This window comes from Aulonocara stuartgranti (assembly GCF_965226115.1).
Source record: "Aulonocara stuartgranti genome assembly, chromosome: 3".
Lineage (NCBI taxonomy): Eukaryota > Metazoa > Chordata > Actinopteri > Cichliformes > Cichlidae > Aulonocara > Aulonocara stuartgranti.
This window is the reverse complement of record NC_138941.1, coordinates 66,026,528-66,054,325: the sequence shown is the minus strand read 5'-3', so window position 1 is coordinate 66,054,325 and position 27,798 is coordinate 66,026,528. Positions and strand designations below refer to the sequence as shown.

The following is a 27,798-nucleotide window of genomic DNA, read 5'->3' as shown; positions in this document are numbered from 1 at the left end:
AATACAGACTCAAGATGACTGACAATAGGTAAATCTAATCGAAGTATTGTTTACATGGTTTTGCTCTTCACTATATAAATAAAATGGAAAGATGCTTGATGATGATTCATGTTTAAGAAGCTGTGTTTCTTTTGTTCTGCCTGAAATTAAAAAAGAAAAAGAAAAAGAAAGATATTATCTGCATTCAGAGTTTTTCCCTTATCATTTAGTTCCGGGTGACTAAAGAAAAGGCATCAAACCTCTTCACACACACTCAGTACTGACACTCTTCTTGGCAGGTTACATATACTGCTGTAGTTCTGGTTTAATGCCTATTCTTTGTTTTCTGCAGTGAAATGGGGCGTGTATCGGTTAGCCACAACCAAACCGAAAGAAGTTACATTTTCCATCTAACAACGTGGTGAAACCCACAGAACCACACAAGGAAAGCAAATGAGAACAAAAATTTATTCAGCTGATAGAAACCAGACACTACAAATAATGGCATCGTTACTGTGGCAATAGATTAATTAATTAATTAATTGAATGAATGCTTTATTGGCCATATGCAGGTTGCCCCACAGAGGAATAGGACCCCCCCCCCCCCCCCCCCCCCCCCGACTTACACACACAACAAAGACATCACATGGGAATACAGTCGGAGATCGGCAGCGTTGCAGAAAATAACACTGAAAAAATTACACAACAATGGGAAAAGTACAAGAGGAAAAAAAGAGACCTCTTCACACGCTGGGCAACCTATGGGAGGACAGCATGAGAACAGGAAACAAAAAAACTCCTCTGCACAGAGAGCACATTAATGTCCACATCACAACATTAGAGCACATGACAAGCCACAGGGGATGGATAGGGGGGTGGGGGGTAATCCGAAGGAACACAGCAGTCGTCCTACACCATGCTACCATTTCAGCGCGGCACACAGACCCGCCGTGTTCTCCCCTCAGGAAACAAGCATCGAAGGCATTGGAAGGGGGGGGGGGGGGATGAGTGCGTGCTTATCAGTGTAAGTGTATGTGTGTGTGTGTGTCCAGAGTTCAGCGGAGACAGTGTCCTTCGCTCTATCAGGCTAAGTAAACAGTCTGCCAGCCAACCCAGGTGGCCTTCATGGGACGGGAAGAATAGTCATCACACAGTCGTTATCAGGGAGATGTTTTGGTGGGCTCCAGCCTTGGGCCTGCAGCTGGCGCCGTGGTGTCCATATGTTGAATATTGTTGATTTCTCCTTTGTGAGCAGCTCGAATTTTAGCACTCTGAGACTGGTCTCTCAACCTCCCGTTGAAGAGCTGCGAGCCTCCTCATGATGGTATCAAACTTCAGTTCCATGGTGATTAAGCATTAATTAAGCATTAATGTATTTTATCATTGTTTATTTTAAGTCAAAATTTTAAACCCCTGTTAAAATATATATATATATATATTTAAATATATATATATATGTATATATACGCCTCGCCTTCTGTGGCTGGTCTATCCTTCAAGCTCCTTCTCTGTGGTATATGGATGTCCTCTGGTCTGAGGTGCTAGGGGGACGTCAGTGGTTGGACTGGTGGACTACTTCAGTGAAGAGTAGACGACGTCTGGCTCTGGTTTAAAGTCTGAACACAAACACACACAGTTCAAACAACAGGAAACATGATTACAAGCTTTGTAGTTCAATCAAGACCTTCTGTCTCCACCTCTGCATCACACAGTCCCAAATAAGACCAGAGAACCACCTCATAGTTATATAGCTAGCATAGTTTCCACGCTTTAACTGTTTCATAACACACTGAAACAAATCAGAAAACTCAAATCTGAAACCCACTGATCTGTAGCAATTAGCTGATCATGTGCTTTAAATTACATTAAAAGGCCACATGATTGCTGGTTTCAGAGTCTCTCTCTCTTTCTCTCTGCAGTATTCCCTGGGTGAGATAGAGGTGAGAGCTTCAGGGACTAATGGTGAGTAGTGGTGTGACAATGAAAGGAGACGTGGGTGTTTAAAGTTTGACCAAGTCACTTGTAAACAGAAAATCACAGAGGGCCTAAAATTGAACCCTGTGGTACACCACAGGTAACGTGAGCTAAAGATGGTAAGATATTATTTATGATGACCACAATAGTTCTTTGTAAGAGATGTAAATGGCAACAACCAACTGCAATATTCCTTATTTCAACTAATTTTTTTTTTAACAAATCAATAATCACACGACTAAAACGACATTAACAACATCTGCACAGACAGCATGTTGCCACAAAGCTGGTGAAGAACCAGAGAATCATGTTAAAGTGATGTTGAGTCTGGACAGACCCCAGCCCAGCAGCCAAAGCCTGATCTTTAACAGGTAATCAAGGCAGTAATGAGCTGGCAGGCTTGTAGGTTTATAGCCTCCATTTATATCTTTCACTTTGAAGTCTCTTTGTTGATTCTCAACTTGTGTTGTCAGTCTTGTGTTGATATGTATACACAAATAGAAAGATTACTTGTGTATTCTCTCGAAAACGGATTTGTAGCATGTGGGACTGTAGGCTCAGGTTTATACAGGTAGATAGTAGTTTAGCTGACAAATATGTGACAGTACAACTCATACTTATGTTATGGAGGAAGACTACAGTAATTTAAGAATTTTTGGTGTGATGGCTATTTCTCCATAACTGATGGTTTCTGTTCTCACTGTTCTCACTGCTGCAGCTGGATCACTCCCTGCACAATTAAACACATAGAAATAATTGCATTTACAATGTTAAGAGTACTGTTTTATTTGTCTTAATGCATGCTCAATCATCCACGTAAGTAAATCCGAAAAGGTTGATTCTGTTCTGATATTTTGTATATTAATACACACGGGGTGATCGTGGCTCAAGAATTGGGAGTTTGCCTTGTAATCGGAAGGTTGCCGGTTTGAGCCCCGGCTTGGTCGTTGTGTCCTTGGGCAAGACACCCGTTGCCTACTGGTGGTGGTGGTCAGAGGGCCTGGTGGTGCCAGTGTTCTGTCAGTGGGCCCCAGGATGGCTGTGGCTACAATGTAGCTTGCCGTCACCAGTGTGTGAATGTCTGGATGACTGGATGTGTAAAGCGCTTTGGGGTCCTTAGGGACTAGTAAAGCGCTATACAAATACAGGCCATTTAATGATCAAAGAACTGACCTCCCAGCTCATTGTTCATTCATTTGGCAAGCTTCAGTCATTTTGCAAATGTACTGTTTATAAGATTGAAACCTGCTGCTACGGCCCTTAGCCTCGGAGAAAGTGAGAAAGCCTTTTTCTCTTCAAGCAAATCTAAGAGTGCCAGGACTCACTGACAATTGGCTAGCTGGAGACCCGTGCCAGCCCTCCTGCATGCAGATTGAAATTTGTCAACCCACATAGATGGTTGGCTGCCTGGGGATCCTGTGGTCCTACGTGTAGCAATGATTGGCTTATTGTGCTCACCTGTGGCTACAGAAGGCTGGAGATCCTTCACTCTGGGGGCTGCTGCTTAGGACTGAACATGCAGTTTGTCCCTTTTGCCTCTCTCTCTTTGAACTTTGCTCACCAAACTCTGTTCATAGTTTTCAAGTTTGCTTGTTAATCTCTGTCTATGGTTGAACTTAACTGGAGTAGAGTTTGGTGGTGTTACGGCATGTGAGGTTAGCTTTAGTTTTTCACTCACATGTGTGTTAGTTAATTGTGTGCGGATTATTTGCCCAGTGGTCGGCAGAACGTGTCCCTGTCGGTTTTCTGTTTGAATTTTGCAATAAAACCTTTATTTTATGTGTGAGGGCTTATGTATGTTACCTCCCTGTCCCCTAACAGAGGGGGTCGTAACACCTTTGAGACAGAAGCTGAGACTGAAGAAGTCACTTGGATGAGGGAAGAAAAGTTTCTCCCACTGAAAGCACTAAATCCAGAAAAAGAAAAAAAACTTTTTGGGAGTATATTTTTTTATTGTTACACTATAGCTCTGGCAGGGCATTTTTATTTTGGTTTAATCAGATATTAAGCAGTAACCTTTATACACAGCTGTGGGTTTTCAGTCTTTTTCCACTTCTTACCACCTCTGCTGAAAAACATTTGACCTGAAAGAGCTGGTGGGTGTTTCTGTGAACATGGGAGGCAGACGACCACAAAGCTGCCATCTTCTTCTAATGCAGACTGAGACGCTTCACCACAGAGCACAACGCATGTTGTTCTCACAACATGAACACTTCTGTTAGCCAAACCAGGACACACTGTGGTAAGAGGTCTCAACACCCTCAGTCTACAGTTAACTGGTATCAACAACAGGAAGTTGCTTTGGGGGTTTCACGTGCAGAAAGAAGTAAAAAAAAATTCATTGTATTAAAGTAGGTTAAGTTTGATTATTTTGTTTGCTTAGACATCTCCTAATCCCAACTGATTATTTCTGTTTACAACTTGTTTGCTAAATCAACAATGCTGTGAGACACTCAGTTATGGCAATCGTCAAAAATTACAACACACCTTAAATTTTGTCGAGGTAAGGTGGACCTGAGGCTGAGACTACACAATTAGTTATGGCCAAATGTGGTCCACAGACCTGTAGATCTGCCAAATTTAAACCAGTCTGAGTTATTTTACTCCTCATAGAACATCACTGAAGGTTGAATTGATGAGCATGATTCTTCATGATCATGATGACATGCTGTAATCAGTTTGATCAGTCAGCATCATTCTGGCACAAGCACTCAATACAGAATTTTGAAAAAGTAGAATCAAGCAAACAAATCACACACACACACACACACACACACACACACACACACACATGTGGACAGAGATCTCTGATGTTGTTCCCGGGATCTGCTGGAGCCACTCGCCTAGCTTGGGAGTCACCGCACCTAGTGCTCCGATTACCACGGGGACCACCGTTACCTTCATCCTCCACATCCTCTCGAGCTCTTCTCTGAGCCCTTGCTATTTCTCCAGCTTCTCGTGTTCCTTCTTCCTGATATTGCTGTCATTCGGAGCCGCTACATCGATCACTACGGCCGTCTTCTTCTGTTTGTCTACCACCACTATGTCCGGTTGGTTAGCCACCACCATTTTGTCCGTCTGTATCTGGAAGTCCCACAGGATCTTAGCTCAGTCATTCTCCACCACCCTTGGGGGCATCTCCCATTTTGACCTCGGGACTTCCAGGTTATACTCGGCACAGATGTTCCTGTATACTATGCCGGCCACTTGGTTATGGCGTTCCATGTATGCCTTGCCTGCTAGCATCTTGCACCCTGCTGTTATGTGCTGGATTGTCTCTGGGGCATCTTTACACAGCCTGCACCTGGGGTCTTGCCTGGTGTGATAGACCCCAGCCTCTATGGATCTTGTACTCAGAGCTTGTTCTTGTGCTGCCATGATTAGTGCCTCTGTGCTGTCTTTCAGTCCACCTTTGTCCAGCCACTGGTAGGATTTCTGGATATCAGCCACCTCCTCTATCTGCCGGTGGTACATACCGTGCAGGGGCCTGTCCTTCCATGATGGTGACTCCTTTTGCTCTTCTTTCTTGGGTTACTGCTGCCTGAGGTATTCACTGAGCACGTGGTCAGTTGGGGCGATCTTCCTTTTCTGTTGTGTACCTTTCTCTTGTTTTGGTATATTTTTCTCTTAATTGTGTATATTTGTCCTGTTTATTATTTATTCCTGCTGTCTTAATTCTTATATTTTCTGATGACTTTTTAAAAGCAACCAATGAACTCTAATTACCAATAGATATCATAGTATTCCCATCAGCCTCATGCTTATTGGGAAATGTCAGCATGCTACATACATAGTAAATATAATTAATAGACCTACTAACCCAGATGTTAGTAAAATTAAAAGAATGTAGGAATTGTGAAAGGCGATGAAAATGACAAGCTGCACATCTCTGCAGAAGATGGTAGTAAAGACTGATAAGAACAGTTTTTATTTTGTTTATCTTGGCCCTCCATCCACACTGAGACAGCGTTTTCGGTCAAGGCTTTTTGAAAATGCTCTCCAAGTGGATACATTTGAAAACACTATTTTCACGTCACAGTGTGGACAGTGTAACCACAGGCTTTCGTAAAAAAAGAAATGGCTCATTTTAGTCATATCATGCAGTCATGTGACCGATTAAACTGAGATATAGGAGGGCATTATACAGCAGTTGTTTTGTTTGCTCTCAATTTTGACAGCCCTGTTAAAGATTAATATCAGTTTTAATATCCATTTCCAAATGTATCAGGATTAGTGTAGATGTAGCCTAAATGGGGTGGTGAAATCTTCATTCTGTCACCTCAGATGTCTGTCAAAGGTTAAACCTTTCCAGTCGGGACACTATCATCCATGCTTTGATAACCTCATGCTTGAATTAATGCAACTCTCTTTTAATAGGGCCTGGCCTCACTCTAGTCAGCTGAGCAGCTGTCGCTGTCAGTGCCTAAATCTAAATGAAGAGTGAGCATTTTAAACTGTAACCCTGAAGCTTTGGAATGATCTTCCTCTTCACTTCAGGCAATCTACTTCAGTGGTGGTCGTTAAATCTAGGTTAAAAACATTTTTATTCACTGGCTTTTGAACCAATGGGTAACTGATACTGTTACTTTATTGTTATTTTTTATTGTTTTTATTGTTCCTATTGTACTTCTTATATGTCTGCTGTACAGCAGTTTTGTTGACCTTGTATTGTTTTTAAAGTGCTATATAAATAAATTATGGTATGGCAGTTGTCTGTAAAGGATCCTGTCTGTAAAGAAGGGGCATTTTGGAAGAAAAGCAGCTTTACCTCTCATATTTGAACTTTTTTGCTTCTTTTTGATGATGATTTGTCCATAAGTGACATCTTCTGTTCTGACTGCTGAGTGGATTACAGCACTCTCTACAGAATAAAACAAATAAGGAAGACATCACTGTAGGTCATACAGTTGATAGCAGAGCTGATTGTAAAGACAGCTCTGTTGTTACAGAAATGTCTACACAAAAAGCATTTGGATCATTAGTAGCGGACAATAGCATTTACATAGAAAACATGACTACTTTTCACAATGATGCTTGCATTGGATCAACATATCAGAAACACACAAACAACAAAATAGTTATGTTTATAAAATTTAAATTTGGAATTTAAGTAGAGACACTTAGATAAATAGAATTGAGTTTAACTGTGGTTTCACACCTGCAACTTTTTCAAAAATCTGAGACAGGATGTTGGACGACTGCAGAGCTGTTAGCTTCTGTTAACCACAAACCACAAACACAGTCAAACACACAATGAGCAACATTAAACACATGACAAAAACCTACACTGGATTAAGATGATAACGTTTACACATTCTGGACAAAAGAAGTAAACCAAAAAAAGTCTATTAAAGTTTAACCCTGAAAAATAAATAAATAGTACTGGCAGGAAGTGATAGTTTCCGATCTCATCCATGACCTTGTTTCAGTCTTTTCCTGTTCATGAGCATTTCTTCGCACTAACATGAGGGTTTATACTCATGTTAGTGCATGTTTGACCATTCTGATAGGTCATAGAGGATGTACATTTTTCCATGTTGGTGGCCTATCTGTCTGGAAAACCTCATCTTATCAGCCAACTTCCTCAGAAGTCGCTCCATAGCTTCACTGTCTGGCTCAAGAGTATTGAGCATGGCAACGAGAGGCCTGATTCATAAAACAAATACTCCATTATCTTCCCATAAAATGTCTGATAAATCTATCTCATCACCAATCGTCATGAAAGCTAGCTTATGCAGCTGGCAATATCTCTGTGATGAGGTGGGTCCAGGGGCCACATGCATGTCCAGCAGGGGCAACAGAGCTATACTGGAGGCAGCCTACATGGCAAGGGGCGGCAGCACAGCAGTTGTTGTCATGGGCCGAGGCTCCCAGGCGGCGTGGCAGGCGACCAAGCAAGACTGTCCCTTCCACCGACCTCTGGCTCTAGTGGAGCAGGACTCTCCCTTGCTCTTTCCACCATCTCAGGCCGACCAGGTTCCTTGGCTTCCCCGACCTCTGTCTCAGCCATGCAGGTTCCTCTATTGCGCTGTCCAGCAGGTCAGGCTGAGCAGGTGTTGGACGTGGAGGTTGCTTAACTGCTTTCCTCTGGGAGGCAAGAAGAGGTGCAGGCACCTGCTACGGGTGCAGGCACCTTCTGAGACACGCTGCTCCAACCCGAGTAGTGGGTACAGGGGCGGAGGAAGGCTGGGTCTTGACTGGCCTCACCCTAGGGACTGGCAAGGGTGCAGGAGTAGAATAGACACCTGCCACTCCCACACAGCTGAGGGATACCGGTGGGCCCGGCAGCGGTGTCTGCAAGGAACCAACCCAAGCTGCCAGACTTGTGATCTTCTGTACCTGGAGCTCGTATTGGTCTTGCAGCTGCTCCACCACCTGCTTTCAAGAAACTTTGATGAGTGGGGTTTGGGGGACAGAGGGCAGTGAGGGGGACACTCACACAGTGCTGCTGACGCTGCAGTGGTAGAAGTTATCAGGAGTGTATGGCCTTCCCTACTCTGGAGGAATGACTGTGAGACCATTACTGACTAAAAACAGGTTGCAGTAGGATTAGAATGTCATCCCTGTGTGCTCCTGAGAATCACATTTAACCGGATTCTAGGAAAAGATACGACATCCAGCTTGAAGGACTAATAATGAATAGCCCGTAGCAGGAAGGACTGCGTGTCAATGGAACCCTCTGTTGATAAACTCCCCTTTCCATTAGCCAGTCATGCCTAATGTGATGCTTCTAAGAGGCCTATGAGTCAGTTGCATCCCTAAAAAATGTCTATGGTAAAAATAAAGTCATCTATCCCTTGCCTGGAGCTTTGCACTGCTGTGACAGGCGCACAGCTAGATGAAGATCAAGACCTGACAGACCCATATGCATGGAGCTATGTTAATTCTGCCAGAAACCCCGATGATGGAATCACCAGAGACAGAACCTTTAAAGAGCTGGCTGAGCTAAACAGGTTGAGTTAGGGCTCCTCCTTTCTTTTCCATGATCAAGACAGCTGGCTAGTTAAGACGTTTTCTAACCCTGAGGAAGAAAAGACTTAAGAATTGAACTGCAGAGCTCTAGACACCCTATTGCACTGGACCCAAACAACTCTTTTACATAACTTCTCATCCAGGATTATGACCATTTCTTGTCATCCTGGACCTGAGAGACTATTTGCAGATATCAACTGAGCATTCTGGGTATTATGAGGAAGAATGCTCTCCACCATTATTAATCCAACTGCAATTACTGCAAATAATGGAGAGCCAAGCCTGGTTTTCCACAGATGACTGACCTACCAGACTTCCTCTTTACTCCACTGAGGCAGACTGCTTTGGCCCATTCAGGGTTAAGATCTGACAAAGGACTGAAAAGAGATGCGGCATCATCTTTAAGTGCTTGACAACTAGAGCTGTACATCTTGACCTTCTAAACCATATTGATATTGATTCTTACCTCATGGCCCTAAGAACATTTATTGCTCACAAAGGAGCACCCAGAGAGATTATCTGAGATAATATCTTTTGGCGGGATAAAAGGGAGCTACAGAAAGAAATTACTGAGTGATCTGCCACTTTGCAACAGATCTTTACCAAACAGAAGATTTACTTTAAATTTAAAACACTTAGTGCCCCACACTTTGGTGGTTTGTGGGAAGTGAAAATTACTCTATTAAGACAATGCTCTATGTAACTGTTGGTACCCAACCTGTGGTTGAAGATGTTCTCAGGAATGTGTTGATTGAACTGGAGGGCGTCCTAAATTCAAAGGGATCAGGCTATGTATCGTCCAGTGTTTCTTATCTTGATCCAGAGACTCCCCGCCATTTGCTGATGGGGTAGCCAGGTGGATTACTGCAACAGGTTGTTAGAGCATTTCAAATATTCAAATGTATTTTATACATTTGAGAGCAGCTGTTAGAAAGGTTTCAAATTTTTATTTTGTTGTGTTTGGAATTTCATAGGATTCCTAATATGTGCTTTCAGTGATGCACCACCTACTGGACTGGAAAGCAAATTCATACGCCTCACTGGCAGAATGGGTGGGGTAGTTGGAGTGTGGCAACCAGTGTTGGTCAAGTTACTTGAAAAAAGTAATCAGTAACTAATTACTGATTACTTCCCCAAAAAAGTAATCCTGTTACTTTACTGATTACTTATTTTCAAAAGTAATTAATTACTTAGTTACTTAGTTACTTTTTAAAAACACGATTTACAACCTGAACAGGTGATAAAGCAATAGCTCTTTCAGCCCAATTCTACTTTTTCTGCATAATCCATCATACAAAATGTAATCAAATGGAAAAGTCTCTTTTTTTAAAACTTGTTTTATTAGTTTTAATCTTTTAACTTTATGCATCAAGCAAAAATGAAATTACATGCAACATTCTCTGACTTGAAGAAATTAGTTTAACATTTAAACCTATTTTCTGCACATTCCAGCACATAAAATAAAATATTTTATTGTGTTTACACTCACTCTTTCAAATAGATGCAAGTAAAACACAGCAGGAAATAAATAAAATCAAAGACTCAGCGGTCCTGTTGCTCTATTTTCACCTGTATAGCAGACGGATGTTTACCCTGGTGCAGGTGTGCCACAGTGGTGAGTGGAAGAATCCATGAGTTTCTCTGTGAATTTCCCATTACGTCGTTGCGCACTCGGTGCTTGCTTGGAAGTTTAGGGGGTTTTTTCGCTGTAAAAAGAAGTTTTCTTCCCACGCACAATGGACGCTAATGTTTTTGTCACTTTTTATGGAATCAAACTCAAAGTAAGGTCAGTACTTCCACGCTTTAAATGCTGCACGCTCATACTCTCTCCCACACTCGATGTATTATCCATTGTTGATCTGCACACAGCTGTTGTCATGAACGGCGCACTCGCTTATGTCACTGTCATGAGACATTCTTGCAAAAAAATCACGGTTTTAGTAATGCAGTAACGCAGCGTTCCTACGGGAAAGTAACGGTAATCTAATTACCGTTTTTGCAATAGTAATCCCTTACTTTACTCGTTACTTGAAAAAAGTAATTGGATTACAGTAACGCGTTACAAGTAACGCGTTCCTGCCCATCTCTGGTGGCAACCAAGCACAAAGTCCAGTGCATGTGGTGTTGTGCATTGTTTTACTACCAGTGAGTAGTTCCCAGTAGTGCCACATATACCCCTACATCTACCTGCTTACAAGCTTGTAATAAATGACCACAAAGAAATAAGAGGGCCTCTGTTCTTGTGTTCTGACCGACACTGAGGCAAGCATCAACCAGCAATAAGTGCAAAACACAGTTTTTAAAACTACAAAAATATTTCCTCTGTTTGAAAGGCTGTTTTTCACTATTTGATATGTTGATGTTGCATGTTTAACTCTACCATCAAAGACATGTAACCAAAATTAAAAAAGTAGATTACTCAGCAAACAAAAACGCCAATTGTACATTCCAGAAGTCTGAGTCTCACCTTCAGGTTTCCTGTGAACACATCGTCTCACCAGCAGAACCAGTAACACCAGTAGAACCAAAACACAGACTGATCCAACACATGACAGCACCGGTATGAGAGAGGAACCAGGAGGAGAGGTGGATGTAGGTGGAGGTGTGGTGGTGTGTTCCCCTAAAATAAAGCAAACACAGTCATTAAGTTGTCGTCACATAGTGAATGTTGAAAGCTGCAGAAACACAGACAGGTGAGTGTGTCACCTGTGACAGTGATCCAGCTGGATGGAGACTCTCCATGGCTGCTGATGTCACACTTGTAGAGGCCTTCATCAGACCTGGAAACATGCTGGATGGTCATGTGACCTGTAGGCTGCTTCCTGATGAGGGAGCCATCTTTATAGAAAGCAGCTGTGAGGTTGGAGGGAGTGGTCTTTGTTTTACAGAGCAGAGTGACGTCATCTCCCTCCATCACAGGGAGGACAGGACTCTGCAGGATCACTGATCCACCTCAACACAGAGACAAACTACAGCATTTCATCCATTTACACACAGCTTCATCAACACTAACTCCACACACTCAGCTTACCAGTGACTGTCAGGTTAACCATGTTACTGATGGGACCCTCTCTGGACTCACACCAGTAAACTCCACTGTCCTGTGTTAAAATGTAGCTCATGTTACAGGAAGAATTAGCTGAAGTAACTGCTTTTCCCCATTCAGCTCCACACTGAGTCCTCTGTAAATTGCTTGTGTTTCTCCTCAGAGTCCATCCAGCAGAGCTGTCGTCCTCCTCACAGCTCAGAGACACAAAGTCTCCTTTAAAGAACTGAGAGCTGCTGGGACTCACAGTCAGACGAGCTGTGAGGGTTAAATTAAAAATATATATATATATTATCTGCAGTGTTGGTCAAGTTGCATTTTTTTTTTGCCTGTCCCGTTTGGCTCTTTTACCATCAGAATTATTGTCTAAAGGCAAAGAAAGATGACCAACGGATTTACTTTACCAAATGGACCATCCCAGCCTTACCATAATGGCCTATTTGATTCACCTTGTATTGTTTATTTTATTTATTTTTTTATTTTCACTTGTTAGATACGGGACAGACTTGAATGAGGAAAAGAAAAGTGAGAAAGGAAGAGGGGGGAAAACAGTGGAGAAGAGGGACGGGGATGAAGGGCAAAAAAACAAAAACCAACTAAATAAGCTGACAAAAAAAAAAAAAGAAGAGGAAGGGAATTCCAGAGTCGTGGAGCAGAGCAGCTGAAAGCCCTGCTCCCCATGGTGACAAGATGGGGGGACAGAGAGAGAAAGGGAAGAAGAAGATCTAAGACACCGAGATGGGCGGTGATCCGAACCAGATCAGAGAGATATGGAGGAGAGAGATGGGAGAGAAGTAAGGTCAGTACTTCCACGATTTAAACGCTGCACGCTCAAACTCTCTCCCGCCCTCCATATATTATCCACTGTTGATCTGCACACAGCTGTTGATCCGAACGTCGCACTCGCTTACGTCATTGCGAGACACTCTCGCAAAAAAATCACGCTTTTAGTAACGCAGTAACATGGTGTGCTTACGGGAAAGTAGCACTAATATAGGTACCTTCTTTTGCAATAGTAATCCCTTCACTTCACTCGTTACTTGAAAAAAGTAATCTGTGTTACTGCCCATCTCTGATTATCTGTGAATATTTTCTTACATTTCTCATTTCAGCACTTTTATATTTGATATCTACCAACATGAACCCAATCAGGTCATATCAGTGAACATTTCTCAGGTTTAAACTGTGACAGAAGAAGGTTACTGACCTTGGTTTGTTGTGCAGCTCAGCATTGAGACCAGAACTAAAGAGAAATGACACTCAGGTTGATTTTAGGTGAACATAAAGAACAACTCCACACAAACAGATGACAAACACACAAACTCACTTTTCTGATTTTTTACAGCAACATTGTGTTCTGTTCTTTTGCAGAATTATCGACTTCAGGGTCACAGTAGAGCTCGAGTTTATCAAACCTGTTATACGGTCAGTACAGGTCAGTACTACAACTTTTAAATACCACAGTAAACCCATGTTTTCACTATAGAGCTGTGTCCACATAATGAGTAAACGACTGAAAGACTAATTTCTACATCCTCTATGCAAGAGCAAGTGGCTCCCGCCACTTTTTTGGTCAACCGACCCCAGCGAGTCAATCTGGATCCTGACCTCTCTTCCCCTCACACTCTCAGCATCAGCTCTCTCCAGGGTTGTGTACTAAGCACACTACTCTACTCCCTCTACACATCTGGCTGCAGTCCCACTCACCCAGACAACATCATTGACAAATTTGCATCAGACAAGACATCAGACTTCTGTCAGTCTGCCCCAGGGCAGCTGTGGCTACACCTGTAGCTTGCTCCACCAGTGTGTGAATGGGTGGATGACTGGGTGTGTAAAGCTAGTCCCTAGGGGGGGACTAGTAAAAGCGCTATACAAATACAGGCCATTTACCATTTACCATGGAGAAAAGTTGTCGTATCATATGCACAGGGAGTTTGTGTGTGTGTGTCATGGGGGTGCATTTGTGTGACCTCCAGCTCACCAAAAGGATCATAAAAGCAGTAAGCTTACAACACAAGAAACAGAGGATGTATCTACAAAAAAACCTCCCCCAGAACAGAGTGACTGGAGAGGTGGTCAGAAACAAAGGAATGTATTTGATGCTATAGTTTGAACTAAGACTTTACAAATTTAACAAACACAATGACAACATTCAACAATTTGACCCTAACATCATCCTTGACTTCAGAAGTGCCCCTGCCACCCTGCCCATCAAGTATGTAGAGCGAGAGGAATCCTTAAAATTTAACACCACAGCGCTGGTTAAGAAGGCCTAGCACCGACTACACTTTCTAAGGGTGCTCAGGAAGGAGCAACTAAACACCCCACTGCTGGTGACCGTCTACAGATGCACCACCGAGAGCCTGCTGACCTATGAAGTGGCAGTGTGGCATGCTAGCTGCTCGAAGGCAGACAAGAAGAGACTTCAGACGGTGGTAAACACAGCACAAAAAATAACTGGTTGCCCCTTCCCTTCTTGTCTGCCATCTATAACTCCTGTTGTCTCAGCAGGGCCAGAAACATCTTTAACCGTCTTTTTAACCTACTGCCCTGTGGCGCTTCAGATCCATACAGGCTAGAGCAAACAAGCTATCACCATACTCAACTCAAACTTGCACAAAAGTAATTTCCACTAAAAATTGTTGGTGCTCAAATTGTCTGTGTCATAATTGTATTTATATTATTTGTATAGTTATATTATTGTTGATCGTGGCTCAAGAGTTGGGAGCCGGTTTGAGCCCCGGCTCGAACAGTCTCAGTCGTTGTGTCCTTGGGGAAGACACTTCACCCGTTGCCTACTGGTGGCGCCAGTGTCCGGCAGCCTCGCCTCTGTCAGTGCGCCCCAGGGTGGCTGTGGCTACAATGTAGCTTGCCATCACCAGTGTGTGAATGGGTGGATGACTGGATGTGTAAAGCGCAATACAAATACAGGTCATTTACCATTTTACCATTTACCATATTAATGTATAGTTTTTTATAATGTGCTAAGTACATGTGCACTTTTATGGAGCTGTTTTAAATCTCGTTATACTGTGGATAATGACAATAAAGGCTTTCATTTCAATTTCAGCTTTTCACTGCCTGCTGTGTTTCCTCGACTCCTGAGCAAAGATAAAGAGTCAGTTCAGACCTGCAGTTGGTCCTCGTGGTGTTTGAACTTGAATTCAGCCTGATTTGTTTTTCATGTCTTCTCCTCCATCATCAGTTATCAGGAGAGCAGACAGTCAAAGTACAAGAATTCAAACAAACACAGAGATTCTACTTACAGAGCAGACACAGCACAGATGTTTCCTTCATCGTCCTTCTCACTCATTTGAGCTTTTTTTCATTTCTGTCACTGACACCAAGTAAAGCCCGCCCTCTTCCTCTGAGCACCAGCTTTCTATTGGTTCAAACACAGTGGGTAACTAAATTCTTATAAAAATGCAAGATACAAACTGTAAACATGTATCTTTTAATGGAATGAGATTGCTCAGACATTTGGCAATTCACACAGCTGGATAGAAAAATCAGAAACAAGTCAGATGTCAGGTGTCACTGATCTGTGGTTTGGTTGATGAACAAATCCATGTCTCTGTAGTGGACGTCCCCCTCAGTGAGAGAGGCAGATACAAGCTGAAACACAGGAATCAAACCAGGGACGCTGCTGTTATGGAGCTGAACTGGAACCAAGTTGCTGGTTCGAGCCCCGGCTCTGACAGTCTCGGTCGTTGTGTCCTTGGGCAAGACATTTCACCCGTAGCATACTGGTGGTGGTCAGAGGGACCGGTGGCGCCAGTGTCCGGCAGCCTTGCCTCTGTCAGTGCGCCCCAGGGTGGCTGTGGATACAATGTAGCTTGCCATCACCAGTGTGTGAATGTGTGTGTGAATGGGTGAATGATTGTGTATAGTGTAAAGCGCTTTGGGGTCCTCAGGACCAAGTAAAGCGCTATACAAATACAGACCATTTACCATTCAGACACTGAGGCCCTCTGAGCACATTTTAATTACAGCTGTGCAGAGACACACTGATGACTGACTGGAACACTATGATGGTTCATATATGGCCACTAGAGGGAGATGGTGGACTTCAAATACTAACATGGATACAAGCAGATCATCAAATTGAGGTTTCAACACAACTGAGTTTGATGCTCTTTGATGTTTGCACAAGTACATGAGCCTTAATATACAAGGAAAAATGTCTTCTGAAACATCTGTTGGGTTTTCTTTGTCAAACTCTCCTAAATTCATATTAAAAACAAATATGTTGGACAGAATCAACCTTTTGGGATTTACTTATCTGGATGATTGAGCATGCACACACACTGCCATGTCTATGTTATGTTGTGTACTGGTAAAGGTAGCCTGACACCATTTAGATCCAGTTGAACTTTGAAGTCATATTGTGAGCTGCAAACCTTCGGTTTTAACTTTAAAAGGCAACTTTTGGGGTATAAATATAGAAGAGTCTGAAAGAGGTGTGGCCACAGCTGAAAAGCCCAAACCATGGAGAAAGGAGGACTCTGTAAACACCCTGTTTTTTGTATCATTTCTGATGACTATGTTAAAAAGGAGTTTTTTTGGCTTCCCATTGTGATTTTTTTATTTAATTATTATTTATTCATTTTGACTCAATGCAGACTGCAAGGACTGCGCACCATAACGGAACAGGTAGCTGTTCTGTCATGGTGCGCAGTCCTCGCCGTTTGACCTGACATGTTTAGAAAAAATGCGTCTCAACTTCCGATACTCCTGACACATACGGGATCACTACAGTTTTTCGCTTGAGCAGCAGTTGTCCTTCTCTCCTGGATTAGCTGGAGCTTTCTTTTGGCGCCTTCCCAGCTTTAACAAAAGTCCAGCTGGGATAACCATATTTACTCAGGGCCTTCTTGATGTGCTGTTCTTCTGCCTCCCTGGTTGCTGTGTCGTTGGGGATGGTGTTCGATCTGTGTTGTAGCGTCCTAATGACACCCATTAGTTTATGCTCCAGTGATGAGAGTCAAACCTTAGACACACACACAGTGACATTTGAGAAATGAAATGAAGTTTAAACAATTATTGCACACTTTCTGTACATCCAATAAACTTCATTTCACTTCTATATGATATATTTAACTGACATTTTTTTTTATTGTAACAACCAACGATTTATGCAGGGAAATAATGACTATTAACAAGGTTGCCCAAACTTTTGCATCCCACTGTATATACAAACACATATGTAAATGGTAAATGGCCTGGACTTGTACAGCGCTTTACTTAGTCCCGAAGGAACCCAAAGCGCTTCACACTACATTCATTTACCCATTCACACACTGGTGATGGCAAGCTACATTGCAGCCACAGCTGCCCTGTGTGACAGAGACGAGGCTGTCGGACACAGAGACTCTCCGAGCCGGTGCTTGAACCCGTATATGTATATATATAAATATATATACTCATCTCAATCTGTTTCTCACATTTTATTTTTATTCAAGTGTCTGTTTTATCGTATGTTTGCACAAAGAGCCATAGCAATTTCCTAATGTTGTAAATCTGCTCAACATTTGGCAATAAACCCTCTTCCTGATTTCTGACTCAGCTGAGACTGAAGTTGGATGAGTGACAAAACGTTTCTCCCACTGAAAATGTCCAGATGAACAGAATCACCCTTGATTGAGCATCAGGACTACTGTGTCTATGTTGTGTTCTGGTGAAGTAGCCGGACTCCTTTATTTAGAACTATGAAATGTGAGGTCATATTGTGAGCTGCTAACCTCCAGGTTAGCCTGCACTGTATAGGTAGTTGATCAAAAAAGAGGCAGTTTTATCAATGTAACAGGGAGGAAGAATACAGAATAATGTAATTGACCAGTTGTCCAACGATTACGATATAATATCCACTACCTCTGAGAGGCAGGTCTGTAATTATGAGAAGCAGAAACAGTTTACACATGGTTATATTTATTTTGGATCGATTCAAGGTGACAAAATCGGCATCAACAGTTTCAGGAAGTCAGAGCTTCTGATTACAAAACAAAGTACAGCCACAGGAAATGTTGGAATAAAAAAAACCACATTAAGTACTAACACATGTGGATCTTTGTTGGGAGAATATATAAAGGAAAGTAACAGCTGGACAGTAACAGACTGAAGTGTCTCCTTCATGGAAGGTAAAGTTCAATAAAGCTGAATCGTTCCAGGTCAAAGGGAGGAAATGTTGGACCTGCAGCTACATAGAAATGTTTTTTTCTTTGGTTTCATTTTAATGAAATTACATTTAAAACGAGTCAAACACCAGCAACATGTGATCAAAGGATCCTGAGTAATATCAGACAAATACTGTTTGTATTCCAAACAACTTTCTCCTCTTTTCTGATGAAAAATGTAAATTAAATGCAAAATCTGGACGTGTCTGACAGGTACCTGCTAAATGTTTAATATTACTGATTTCTGTCTTTCCACATTTTCAGTGATACGACTGAAAGCAAAGCGAAAAAAATCACAGTTAAGCTGACATTTCAAACAGGCTTAAATTCAACAGGAGGCTGGTATGAATCCTGACTCTGCTGTTGTTCATGTTTTCTGTAGATCAAAAAACCAACAACAGCAGAAACAAGAAGCACAGCAGAAAGACTCAGACCAACGATGAGTCCAACAGATCCATCCTCCTTCCCTCCAGCCTCCTTCCCTGCCTCCTTCCCTCCGTCCTCTGTGTGTCCTCCTGTCTGACCTGCAGGTGAGAAACAGGTGTGAGGTGTCAGCTGTCAGGTAGGTGATGAGTGAAGAACAGAACAGAATCAAACTGCTGTCAGACATTATCTACTGCACTCTGATCACATCACTCAGACCAGCTGCTTTCTACAAAGTCTCATCAACAACATCTTTAGAAACAAACATCAACAACCAGGAAGCAGCTTCACCTCTGATCACACACACACTCAACTCTACTCACTCACCTGGAGGATCAACTCTCAGGTTGATGATGCTGATGGGATCAACATCTAAAACAGATCTCTTCCTGCGTTTAGTTTCTGCCTGGACGACACGACACTCGTATGTTCCAGTGTCATTACTCGTCACATCCTTCAGAATCAAAGACACGTCTCCATCCTTCATCTGTCTGTACTGCAGATCCACCCGGTTCTTAAAAGATGGATGCTGTTGATCTGGATAGAAACGCTCATCCCGGAAGAGAAGCACATATTTCTCTCCCAGGTCAGCTCTGCTCCACTCTAGAACAATAATGTTGTTCTTGTTTGGAGCTCGACATGTCAAAGTGATGTCCTGTCCGGACTTAGCTGTGATGTTTTTGTTCTCTGAAAGAGGAAACAGCACAGGGCAGAGAGGTTAAAGGTCAAAATATAACAACTCACTACACCAGGCAATGAGAGTGAAGGTCACTTGTGTCGAACCTAATTTTTCACTGGCACTGCTTTAAAAGTATGTTCTAATAGAAAGGTGTCTCACTTTGTTACCTACCTACAATAAATAAGGAGCTAATTGAGATCTCATGTTACTGGTGAAGCAGAAACCTTAAGCCACAGTCTGAACATAATTCTGTATTTCAGTGTTTGGACTCAGACACAATGTTCCCGTCTGGGTATGTGTTTCTGTTTGGACAGCAAACGCAAACATGCTGTAAAATCCCAACTGCACATCAATGGATCAATGCACATCAACCTTTGGGTTGGGTCAATACTGATTGGCTGATTAAGGGTAAGCACAAGTATTGGAGCTACTGGGAGTTCACCAGCAACAGAAGATAAAAAAAAAATCATCGTTGTTAAAAGAAACACTGCATGAAAGGCTCAGAGTGGCTGCAGTGGACACTAGTTTTCACTTCAGCTCTTTGTGTGTTATAACTTGACTCTTCTCTGTGGTTGGCTGAAGATCAACAAACAGCACAAGGAAGATTTGCCCACAGACCGGTTGTACCACATACACTGCCTCCATCAACATCAAACACTGTGCAGGTAGATGAGCCGTCCGTCTGCCTTCATATTACTGCACTGAAGCATAAAAGCAGCATTAGAGTGGCAGCTTCAGATGCCACTGCAGCAGCTGCAGCAGCTGCCTCTATTCAGAGGTGATGCCACCACCTGCTGAGCAGAGCTGTCGTGATTAAACACTGAAGGATATTAATCACATGCACATTTGTGCAACCACACACAAGAACTTGAGTTGTGGTTCATTTGTAAAGCTCTGGAGAGATACAGACGACACTGACAAACGAGGCATGTTCAGTGCAAAGAATCTAGATATCCTCATGCTCCGGTAACTTCAGGGTTAATTTGGGGTTTTCTGTACTACAGACGTGTAGTTAAACAGCTATGAAATAACCACTTACTGACTGAGCAATCGTCCAGCATTATCATCAATATTCCTATAATCAATATAAAGTCTTAGACACAACTGTTGCTATTTTTGAGCGGATGGTGTCCTTTAGGGTCAATAGACGTCCAACATCTTATTCTGACTGATGAATAACTTTGAACAGAGAAGCATCTAGGTAGCAGACCAGCCTCAACTATAATCCATCATATTCACGTGTCTTACTGATAAAACTGTGGAATTAAAACTCACACAATAAGTGTTTGTGAGCTTTTCTTCCTTCCTTTAAATAGGATACATTTTATTAACAGCTCTTCTCCAGTCTCACTGAGCAAAACGTGCACACATTTATACAGCACGTTTTACACTGAACTACAGCACAGAGCCTTTCCTCTACATCTGATTATCTACAGCAGATTTTATGTATAACCTCTACATATGTTTAATGACCTTGAACCCTTTATCTTTCCTTTGCACAATCAGCTGCTGTTACACTAATCACTGTGACTGTTTTGATGTTGCCAACACATCTGTTTCATGTGAACATGTAAGTGCATCCTGGAGTAGTTTAGGGCGACTGTTTATTGATCCTAAAAGGAAACTGCTACTTGTCTATCTGATCAACAGTATTTGGGTACATGAATCTAGATAACTTAAAGACACCCTCTATCAGTGTTGCCAACTTATAACTAATGAACACACACACACGCACACACACACAAAGTAACTCCCCCAGAGCGCCAATTTCGGGTCACTGTTGCCAGTGTGGAGCAGGGTTGGAATTGTGACATTAAAAAAACAACATTTGCTAAAAGAAATGTAATTTGTAGTTAAATAATTCTAACTGCCTTTTGGACGTTTTTTACTCACTTTATGTCTCTTCCATGATGTTATTTCTGTTACCAGTAACTAGGTACATTAAATTAGCATTACATTAGCATGACCAAATATGCACATTAGGTGATGATGTCATTAAGCGACTTCTAGCGACTTTTAGGACAACCAATAGCGAATTTGATTACTGAGGAGTTGGGAACACTGCCCTCTATATGTTGAACTCTGCAGTACAAGACCAAGTTCTCAGAGTGCAGCGTATTTAACAATTCTCAAACAGTAGCAGTGCAGATCAGTAGCGTCTTCCATCCGAAATGGGAAGTCAGCAATTTCTGCTTCTTAGTCAGAATTACTTTCAAATAGAAGTACAAAATGAGGCAGTGCACACAAACAGTATCAAACCCAAAACGTGTAATCTGTACTTTCACTTTTGTGCTATTGTGTTAGCATCGTGCTGTACGGCTAGCTACAGAAAGAAAACAAGCAGAATAACAAATCAGTGAGATCTCCAGCATGTAACAGGTCGTTGGTGTCCATCCACATCCATGGACTCCAGTTAGCTAGAAGCAACATAAATAGTGTTTAATTTTCTTTTATGACTCGTGCTGGAAGGTAGTTAGCTCAGGAGAGACGTCACTGTACAACCTCCATCAGACCTCTGAGGTTAAATAAGCGTAACAGGATTTTAAATTTTAAGCTTTTACTAATGTTTACAGGCACTGCTGCCATCTTGGATGGTGAATTCAGGATTATTGGGGATTTTCACAGGTGGTATTTGAAAGCTGAATTTCGTACTGCAATTCGTTACCTGGTTACATAAAAATAATTCATAATCCATCTTAGTTTTTATGTCAGAGCGAAAGTGATTTTGGGTTCTCATAGTTAAATCTCACCTGCAGAGACAAACACGAAGAGACCGACAAACAGCAAAGTGGAGAAAAACAAAAAAGATGTTCGGCGAGACATTTCCGCAGCCTAGCTAGCTAACACTTCCACCCAAACATTAGCGGACGTCACATCCGTGGGTTGGAGACAGAGTGTACGATCATTTCTTTTTTTTTTGATAGTTTTCAATTAAATCTATATTTTATAATATATTATAATCACGGAGAGGCCGCAACAGCTCGAGACGAGAAAGAAATGAAAAGAAACGAAGGCAAAAACAAAAAACTGAGTTCTCTACTTCCTGTCTTCACTTTTTCTACTGGAATAAAAGAGCTGATGCAGCGTTTTTATCTAAGTGGTGACGCCTGCCGTTCAGGAGAAAACTGCAGAAAAATTGCTATTTGACGCAGTCATGTCAGGTTGATTTGGGTTCCAGAGATTCGTATTATTGGGTTTTTATTTACTGATCTGATGATGGGGAACTGGGGTTTAACTTCTGAAAGTCACAGAGAAACTTTGATTTCAGTGAACTGCAGATAAAATTCGATAAAATCCAAACACTCAGATATGAAAGCTGAGCAAAGAGTAGGCTAGCTTTCGCTGAGAGTTTGGTTATCTGATAGCTTGGTCCATTTTTTAAAATTTGAAAATATTGAAAAAGTAATGAAAAGTAACATAGCACTAGTTTATTAAACAGCAATGCCTAAGCAGTCCTTAGTTTTGAGAAGAATAATCGTTAATCTCTCCTGTTCTCTTTCTTACATCTTTTCTCACTGAGTTTCGCTCCATGAGAAACAGTCCATCCCTGAAACAGTGTTTTCTGATATTTGTTGAGATGTTTGAAACATTTACTTTGAAATTACCTGTCACTTCCATGCATCCATTCTCTTCAGCCTGTCCTTATCAGGGTCGCAGGCGGGGCCTATCCCAGTTGTCATAGGATCAGACCCATCACTGAAAAAAACAAAACTAAAGTTACTCTACAGTAGAGCTAGATAGATGCCGAATTACTGCAACTTAAACTTGATTGACTTTTGCAGCACGAACACGTGACAGGAATGACAGAAATGCAGACACGTCTACAAATGTTTTGGCAGCATCAGCTGAGAGGAAAGCAACAAATTGCAGCCCAAAGATGATCTGGCTGGACATTAGCTAGAAATTCACATGATAGCCTCATGTGACAAATCAACATCAGTCACATGGGTGTATCAAACATGGGCTGCAGAAAGAAAATAGACACATATGAGAAAAGTGACCCACTGAACCCAAATCAGCTTCAAATTTTGAAAACTATCCTGGGAAAACATTCTTACCTATGACCAAAACTTGGAGAGTGGAGTAAGCTCTGCAGTGTGGTGGCAGATTTCAGTTCTTGTGTGTTAATCACATATTTAATCATATCACATTAGTTCTAGTAATTTCACTTTCTCACTTGGTTGTATGCATGTTCACTACAGAGGGGCCTTGTGCTCTGCACACACAGTGAGACCATTGTAAGGGAGACATTAAATAGATAGTGAGACTCCTTTTGCTTATCGAGGGATGCGGATGTTTAGGTAGGGGCCCTGTTATGAAGTTGAAGGTCTACAGGCATCCTGCTTGTAGGGAGGTGACGGGTGGTCATAACTTTCCTTGGATTGGGGGGGGAGTCAAGGATGAGTTGGACTGAAGGTATAGAGATAAATGATGTGCTGTGGAACGTTCTTTATTTGACAGTGTTTGGGAAGGTATAAAATTGTTCATGGGCGGTGTCTTTCCTCAGAAAACTGTTTGGTGTTTGACCTGAACGTTTTCTCCACATTGCAATGTGTTTATTAAACCCACTTCAAATCAAGCTCACTGGGTGTGTTGCAGGTTATTGTTAAAATTTCCACAACAGCAGCAAAGGAAGCCCAGCAGAGGATGTACTTCCTGAGGCAGCTGAAGAAATTCAACCTGCCAACACGGACGATGATGCAATTCTACACTGCAATCATCGAGTCCATCCTCACCTCCTCCATCACCGTGTGGTACGCTGGAGCCACTATCAGGGACAAACAGAGACTGCAGCGTGTTGTGCGCTCTGCTGAGAAGGTGATTGGCTGCAGACTCCCATCTCTGCAGGACCTGTACACCTCCAGTACACTGGGGCGTGCAGCTCGGATCACAGCTGACGCTTCTCACCCTGGACACAGTCTGTTTGACCTGCTCCCCTCAGGCAGGAGGCTCAGGTCCATTCGCACCAGAACCTCTCGCCATAAGAACAGTTTCTTCCCCTCTGCTGTTGGACTCATGAACAATAACCGTATGACTGTTCCCACCACTAACACATGACCCTACGCTGTGTTCACTGCATCATTCCATGTTTGGCACTGATCACCACCTGCACTCATGTATATATCCATCTACTTGGCACTTTTAATTCTTATTTTTATGTTCATTTAAGTGTTGTCTGACAGTATGTTTGCACTAAGTGCCGCAGCAATTTCCTAATGTTGTAAACCTGCTCAACATTTGGCAATAAAACCCATTCTGATTCTGATTCTGAAATGAGCATTCCTTTAAATGGTGAGCAGTAGCTTTCCATATAGTCTGTTTTACACCTCGACCAAACAAGAAATACAAAATGAAAACATTTCAAAACAAATCTCAGACATAATGTTGAGTCTTTTGTATGATTTGGTGTATCTCAAATTTAAAAAAAAAAGGAATAATCCAAAAAGTAGTTATATTAACACTAAAACACACAAGAAAACAAAGTAAATTATTCCTCCCAAACAAATCGTATAAATTCCAAAAGCCCAAATAAAATCCTAAAAGATACAAAAGACAAACAAAACAGAAAGCAGAAAGTCACCATAAAAACAGCAACAATGAAGCCAAACTGGAAGCCAAACATGGAGTAGAAAGCCTGAAACTCAGTCCTATGAAAACTACAAAGGAACAAACACTCAGTATTGTCAGAAATACACCCCACTATTAGAACAATAAAGCAATTAAAATTGAGCCAAATAAAAATCAAAAACAGAAACCAAACAGAAAAGACTGAAAGAGAAATCTTCAAGACAACTCAAAATCCCAGGAGCTGAATCAGGGATCATGTCAGAATCTCCAACATAAATAGTGCCCTCACTACATTTCCTGTTTGTCATTGAGTTGATTTTCTTCTTTATATTGTGTCAGATAAAGTCTGACAGCTTTGAATTAAAACTTATTGAAATAATTTCATATGATGTGTTTACACAGATGAAACCAGCCAACAGTAAATCAGATGCTTCACACTAACTCCACATGACATTCATCTGTAACCAGGAAAGTGAAGCTTTAATCCTGGTTCAGATGGATTAACATGAACAATCTGTTAATCCACTGAAGCTCACAGACTTCATCAACCTGTCAGATTACCTAAAAGACTGAAAGACGTCGTTTTAAACACTTACTGTTGTTCTGAAGGATCTCTGAAACCCTCAAACACTCTTCTGATCATCAGGATGGAAAAATTATCCACTGAGAGCAAATAGAAAAAAGAAAGGAAACAAACTTTGACGATTTGGTCTCTGGTTGCACTAAACAGCCCCAGTGAACAATCTAACCCGTATTTCCTTGTCAGCTGGTTAATACGACACACCTTAGACCAGTTTGACTTCATAGCATTCCCGGACTGACTCAGCTGACTGGATCTGAGCCGTGTATTTGACAAACAAATACCACAAACACACCTAAAGTAGCAGAGAGGTGACAGCAACAGGAAGTTAATTCTCTGGCACAGGTGGATGTGTAGACTTTGTAGACTGTCTGTGTGTTCAGAGTTGAGATAAATGATGAATGAAGGGTCTCATGACAAAATGATAATAATAAAAGTCAAAGGTGTTTTTGTATCCAATAAATATAGACACTAATAAGAGAAGACAAATAAAAGAAGAACAGTTAATATTAAACACACACATTACAGAAAATGTCAAAGGAATTATTCTAAAATATACTGTTGTACCTCCAGAGTGTACTGATTAACGTAAAGGTTGCTGGTTTGATTCCAGCTGGAGACACAAATCACTGTTGGACTGTCAGGAAGGGCACCGAGTGTAAAACTCTGTAAATCAAAATAAGGGGCACTAACTGCTGTGGGGTCGTCATGTGACCAGGAGCAGTCAAATGTAACTACTTTCTCTTTTACTCAACAGTGTTGAATGTAACAGTGTTGTTACTTTCATCTGTACAAAGTTTGTGTAAATAAGTTCTCACAGACAGAAAATCTGTGACAGCACCTCCCACCTGACCACTTCAGAATCAGCTGAGGATATTTGTACAATCATTTATTAAAGGTTTTTAAATACTACATATATATTGGGAATTACATACCCTTGCACTAAACAGCAGTGTTGGTTAAATATGTTTATCATTTTGTGCCCTCATACTTATAGTTCAGGATATACATACTCAGGGCTAAAAATCTTTGTTAAACTCTGTTTCCAAGTATTCTGAATGTTGACATTTCCTCTATAAAGATCTGAAGGAATCTCTAAACACAGTTTTGTGGTTGTGGTGAAGTGAGTCACATAAAGAGTGTCACATTTCAGGAAAGCCACAGTTTTGTATATCCTGGTCAGACTGGTTCAGTGTTTGTTTGTTGTTGGTACAGCTGGACTCTGGGTGTGTCAGTGCATATCATCAAATGAGCTTCAGTAAAAGTAAATTCATCAAGGACTAAATGATTAATTGGATATTAACCAGATACTGATAATGAAAATTTTCCTTCTTTTCCAGTTTATTATTCCTCCACCGAAACACGTCAGCATGATTAGTTAAAAGACAGCAGGACAGGAGAGAAGAGATGAGGAGCAAAGTGTGACCAAGAAGCAACGTCACAAGGTCACATTGTTTCTTTATGCTTGCAGTAAAACAACAACAGAAAATAAACTGTTTAGTCCGTAAACACTTTGAATCATCTCTGGACATAAAGGCCAAACACTGTTGATTTCATAGTAAAGTGCTGAGGATGCTGAGGGAGCTGCAGCGCCCCCTGATGGATGATAGAAAACCACAACCAACAAACTGACATGACTCAGTTGCACAAATAAATTAAAAGTTTTAAAATACATCTGTCTTTACTATCAGCAGAGCAGAGCTACTGAATTATTACTTCACATTTCGCTGTTATTAGACCAACTTTTATTTGCTATGTAAATCAAGCTTTTTTGTGGGTGGTGACCAGTGTTGGTCAAGTTACTTGAAAAAAGTAATCAGTAACTAATTACTGATTACTTCCCCAAAAAGTAATCCCGTTACGTTACTGATTACTTATTTTTTTAAAGTAATTAATTACTTAGTTACTTTTTAAAAACACGATTTACAACCTGAAGAAGTGATAAAGCGATAGATCTTTCAGCCCAATTCTACTTTTTCTACATAATCCATCATACAAAATGTAATCAAATGGTAAAGTCTCTTTTTAAAACTTGTTTTATCAGTTTTAATCTTTTAACTTTATGCATCAAGCAAAAATTTAATTATATGCAACATTCTCTGACTTGAATAAATTAGTTTAACATTTAAACCTATTTTCTGCACATTCCAGCACATAAAATAAAATATTTTTTGTGTTTACACTCACTCTTTCAAATAGATGGAAGTAAAACACAGCAGAAAATAAATAAAGTCAAAGACTCAGCGGTCCTGCTGCTCACCTGTAAAGCAGGACTGCGGTAGGCGGAGGTTTACCCTGGTGCAGGTGTGCCGCGGTCAGTGGAAGAATCCGCGAGTTTCTCTGTGAATTTCCCATTACGTCGTTGCGCACTCGTTGCTTGCTTGGAAGTTTAGGGTTTTTT

The 27,798-nt window shown here is 41.5% G+C and overlaps 1 protein-coding gene and 1 long non-coding RNA gene across 5 annotated transcripts in view; both read right to left on the bottom strand.

Moving 5' to 3' along the window:
* Positions 1–1,454: 1,454 nt before the first annotated feature.
* LOC309696735 lies at positions 1,455–11,532 on the bottom strand. Its single transcript, XR_014273639.1, has 3 exons — positions 11,393–11,532; positions 6,722–6,814; positions 1,455–1,595 (listed from the first exon to the last, which is right to left on the bottom strand). It is a non-coding gene; the product is annotated as an uncharacterized lncRNA (long non-coding RNA).
* Positions 11,533–17,891: 6,359 nt separating this feature from the next.
* The window catches only part of LOC309695321 (butyrophilin-like protein 2), a 148,240-nt gene continuing 138,333 nt past the window's right edge, over positions 17,892–27,798 (bottom strand). For 2 of the 4 annotated variants that reach the window (XM_082515867.1, XM_082515865.1), the window contains exon 3: positions 17,892–18,671. In XM_082515867.1, coding sequence (XP_082371993.1) covers positions 18,460–18,671 — 212 coding nt within the window. In that variant the 3' untranslated portion in view covers positions 17,892–18,459. Of the gene's footprint in view, positions 18,672–18,897; positions 19,258–21,999; positions 22,305–27,798 lie in introns of those variants that run through there. The other 2 variants (XM_082515866.1, XM_082515868.1) reach the window with 2 other exon arrangements.